This window comes from Salvelinus namaycush, chromosome 7, assembly GCF_016432855.1.
Source record: "Salvelinus namaycush isolate Seneca chromosome 7, SaNama_1.0, whole genome shotgun sequence".
Taxonomy (NCBI): domain Eukaryota; kingdom Metazoa; phylum Chordata; class Actinopteri; order Salmoniformes; family Salmonidae; genus Salvelinus; species Salvelinus namaycush.
The window spans coordinates 49509841-49514641 of record NC_052313.1 but is presented as its reverse complement, the minus strand read 5'-3'; the positions used below and the strand labels follow the sequence as shown (position 1 = coordinate 49514641).

General features: G+C 41.8%; 1 gene segment (V, D, J or C); it reads left to right on the top strand.

Annotated features, from left to right (window-relative positions):
- Window positions 1–1046: 1046 nt before the first annotated feature.
- On the top strand, window positions 1047–2703 carry LOC120050793. The segment is given in 3 exon segments: window positions 1047–1055; window positions 1158–1209; window positions 2197–2703. Coding segments are annotated over 3 exon segments (381 nt in total).
- The last annotated feature ends 2098 nt before the right edge of the window (window positions 2704–4801 follow it).

Sequence of the window (4801 nt, the reverse complement as noted above, 5' to 3'; positions counted from 1 at the left end):
TTGAAGGACAGATCTCAGTCCTGCAGTCTGAAACTCACAGGGTTATAAACACTCCCAGAGCACTGAAGCCTGAGCTGCCAATGCAAATCACCTCTATGGAAATACCCTTCCTCAGGACAGATGATGAAACTCTATGGAAATAAACGCAGCAAAAAAAGAAACATCCCTTTTTCATGGCCAGCGAAGAGCCCGGATCTCAATCCCATTGAGCACGTCTGGGACCTGTTGGATCGGAGGGTGAGGGCTAGGGCCATTCCCCCCAGAAATGTCCTGGAACTTGCAGGTGCCTTGGTGGAAGAGTGGGGTAACATCTCACAGCAAGAACTGGCAAATCTGGTGCAGTCCATGAGGAGGAGATGCACTGCAGTACTTAATGTAGCTGGTGGCCACACCAGATACTGACTGTTACTTTTGATTTTGACCCCCCCTTTGTTCAGGGACATATTATTATATTTCTGTTAATCACGTCTGTGGAACTTGTTCAGTTTTTGTCTCAGTTGTTGAATCTTGTTATGTTCATACAAATATTTACACATGTTAAGTTTGCTGAAAATAAACACATTTGACAGTGAGAGGACGGTTCTTTTTTTTGCTGAGTTTACCCTACCTCAGGGCAGAATAATAAACTGCAAATAATAATCATGTGAATTGCTTTATATTTCGTTTGTTGACAGTAAAATGGCTCAATTGTCAATATTGATATTTGTTGTAAATTACAATGTTTCACTCTGCCCATATGCAATATGATAACATATGACATCATTGGATGAAAAAACATTTTGCAGTGAGTTTGGGTGAAGAGACTTTAAAGAGACTCAAATCAGAGACTTCATTAATCAGAGTATGCTATATAGGTACATAAAGTTCTTAATTATTGTGGTTGTCTCACCTAATTATCTTAAGATGAATGCACATACATGCTCTGGATAAGAGTGTCTGCTAAATGACTCAAATGTAATAATAAAAAATGAATATTACTTGCTGTAATATTTCCTATATTAAGAGTGTAAAATACTGTAATTGTATGTAAAGATGTGTAATGCTTTATGAGTACAGTAAAGCTCTACAAAGCTGTGTGGAGCTATATGAGTGGTTCTGTTAGTGCAGGGTGAGCTCACTCTTGTGTGAAGGAGGTTTTTGTACGGTGTCTTAACTAGACTGTATCACTGTGGTACACGTTCGGTGGAGGGACCAAACTGCAGCTGAAAAGTAAGTGTTTTTTCCTTTACTACTTACAAAACACGACAGAAAATAGAAATACTGAACACCAGACATTTTAAGACTCAAACTTTCTAAAGGAAACCCCAATGTTAGTATTTATTTTAGAATGGAGGGTTTAGAATGCAAAATGTTAGCTACCTTCTGTGGGAGACTTTCAGTTGTGCAGCCAAGCAACCTGTCTTTGAACAAGTTATACAAAAGAAACACATTTTTTATTCAAAGAGCTTTAATCAGGTTAAGTTCACTGTTATGACACGTGAATTACACAGAGAATGTTTTTTGTATAACAGAAAATGTTCTGGTCCCTTTTATTGTCTGATATTATTGTAAACTGGAGCGACTTTAAATGGGCAATCTGCGATTGCTACATACATTTTGGGCCTTTTAAATTAATTATATATACCCATTGATTTTACTTGCCTCATGAGCTTAGTTCAACTGCCATACTCTTATCAGAAAGTAAAATAGAATCATGTTTTCTAAATTGTTTGTGAACGATGTAATTTTAAACAAACACTATATAGCCTCAAAACATGGTTGAAATTATAATTTGTAGTTTATGGATGGTCAGTCCTTGCATCCATAGCTCTGTCTATGAATTTGAGAGAGGTTACAGTTCTCCAGTTCCATCCCTCAGCTGTTTACCAAAAACACTGGTGGGGTTGGCTGTTTTGTTGTTGTTTGAACAGCAGAGTATAAAGTTACTTAATATCTGCATTTAGAAGTGATATTGGGCGATAAGATCACTTGATGAATTGGGTCCTTGTCCCTTTTACAGCAAAGATATTTCACAGTCTGTGAAAATACATGGCTAAATAAAAAATCAGCAACAGTGATGTATTTTATTGTGCATTTATGCAATTGATGTTGTGTGGTGCTGTGTTCTCTGTGAATCTTAATAAGTTATGTATTTTATTGAACACTCTATTTCTCTCTCCTCTGGAATGTAACATTAAAACGTTCTCTCCTCTCCAGCTGGTCCTACTGTCAGTCCCACAGTGTCTCTGCTCCCCCCCTCCTCTGAGCAGCTCTCTGGGGGCTCTGCCTCACTGGCCTGCCTGCTGACTGACTACTCCCCTCAGGGGGCGCTGGTGAGCTGGGAGGTGGATGGGCTGGAGGTGACACAGGGGGTCGTGACCAGTCCAGAAGAAGAGAAGGAAGGCCTTTACAGACGCAGCAGCACCCTGACCCTGAGCAAGGCAGGCTGGGAGCAGGGAGAGCTCTACACCTGCAGGGTCTCCCACTTCCAACACACCCAGGCCTCCCCTCTTCGCAGGAGCCAGTGTCTGGTCTAGGGCCTAGTGGAGGAGGCCCACAACAGGAGCTCTGTCTGGGGAAGCAGGAGTAGACGAGGCTCTGGTCTGGTCTGGGGCCTGGTTGGAGCAGTAGTAGTGTGTTAGAGTGTTAGAGTAGTGTACTGAGTAAACTCTAGTACTGCTGGGGAGACCACAGTCTGGGTAGTAATGTGTATTGTATAGAGTACAGGAGACTTCTATGTGTTCTGTACTCACACTGTTACTGTGATGTTGCTGTCTGTCTCAGTTCTAATAAAGTTGGATTTGAAAATAACATGATGGATTAGTTGACTCATGTATTTACTGTGACAACAAATGGAAATGTAACTACAGCTAGATCATAGTCTTTATCATAACTATATTCCTCCTCTAAATGAGAGTAAGACATGTCATATGTCTTGTACTGAATGTTGTTGTATGTGTGTTCTGCTGTTTCTGTCTGTCTGTCTGTCTGTCTGTCTGTCTGTCTGTCTGTCTGTCTGTCTGTCTGTCTGTCTGTCTGTCTGTCTGTCTGTCTGTCTGTCTGTCTGTCTGTCTGTCTGTCTGTCTGTCTGTCTGTCTGACCCCCTGGGGACAGAACTTCTCTATTCTGGGAGCAGCCAAACCATCCCACCCTGACCATGCAAATCAAGCTTGCATTCAGTGAGGCGAAACATTTAGAAAATTAAAGACTTTAACACTCAATGTTCTATTTGACAGATAATGATGTCTGTTCTACACAATGTATTTCCATCTGAACATTCCAGAGCTGAAGGTCAATGGTGTGGTAGTAAAGTGGTTGTTTCTATATGGATGTGATGTAAGGGTTATGGTTGTGTAGAGGAGGTGGTTGGGTGAACTATGGTCCTGTCATGAGTAACCAGAGTAACATTGTCCTGGTGTGGGACTGTCTAACGCTGTATGAGGATTTTAAGTCTGTGTTCAGTGAACCAGTGTTTCATGTCATAGTCTGTTGCCTTTCAACACCTGTAGTAGGTCCCAGCTGCAACAGAACAGTCTCTGTGCAGTCTGACTGAGGGAGGTTTTTGTATGACTCTAAATCACTGTGTCCTCCCATCAGTGTACGCACCCATGCAGTAGTAATCTCCTACATCTTCAGCCTGGACTTCACTGATGGTCAGAGTAAAATCTGGTTCAGATCCACTGCTACTGAAATGACCAGGAGTTTCAGACTGACGTTGACTTATTTTATAGAAGAGGAGTTGAGGGGACTGTCCAGGTTTCTGCAGGTACCAGCTCAGGTCATCATCCACCCCTTTACTGGCTGTGCAGCTCAGATACACAGTCTCTCCCAGACTAACAGACTTGGCAGTAGGAGACTGAGTCACAACTCCAGCCCCAGATGATTCTGGAAATGAGAGGTGGAGAATAAGTCATAATAATCGTAAATAAAATAACTGTATTCTCGCACCATGTACAAGCAGTATCATAGAGGCTTCTCAAACTCCTGTTCTCAAAACGTCTCTCTTTCTTAACAGATGCTCTCTGAAGACGGCAGTTCAGAAAGGTCAGAGAGCAGACTTTCTCACCCTGAGTCAGGAACCCCAGAGTGGTCAGCAGGGGAATCAGTGGTATCATCATCATTTGTGGCTCTGAGAAGACAACAGACTGGACCCAACGCTGATAACACTGCAGTCTTAAAGTGTCAGGACAGATCTCAGTCCTGCAGTCTGAAACTCGCAGAGCTATAAACACTCTCAGAGCACTGAAGCATGAGCTGCCAATGCAAATCACCTCCTCTATGGAAATACCCTTCCTCAGGACAGATGATGAAACTGTTCATGCAATGACATAAACACAATCATCTTAAACATGGAAGGAAATAGCTGACCTAAATCTGTGGGAAGACCTGTAATTGACCATAGCATTTGGTTACATGTAAGTGTATTAATTCCATGCTAGTGTATTGCTATTCTATATTGGCTATTCTAGCCGTTTTGCTAAAATGGCGTCATGCTAAAGTTCAGTTCAGGCCAAAAAGAATGATCGAGGCCTAAGATGGATATAACTGTTTTTGCATGGATATTGCCTTTGAAGTATTCCACCATTTTGAAGTAGTCAACTGAGTGGTACTTCCTATGGGCTAAGGAATGATCACATAATTCCATCCAGGTCATCAGGAGAGATCAGTCAATGAATTATACTCACGAGGAAACATTACATTACAGCAGGTGGCAGTAAATCGCCAACCTTGGCTCTATAGCTGTTCAAACAACACAGTCTAGGTGACAGTTTGCACCCTGTCAGTTGGTTTACCAGTAAAAGTAGTAGAAGAAGAAAATGGA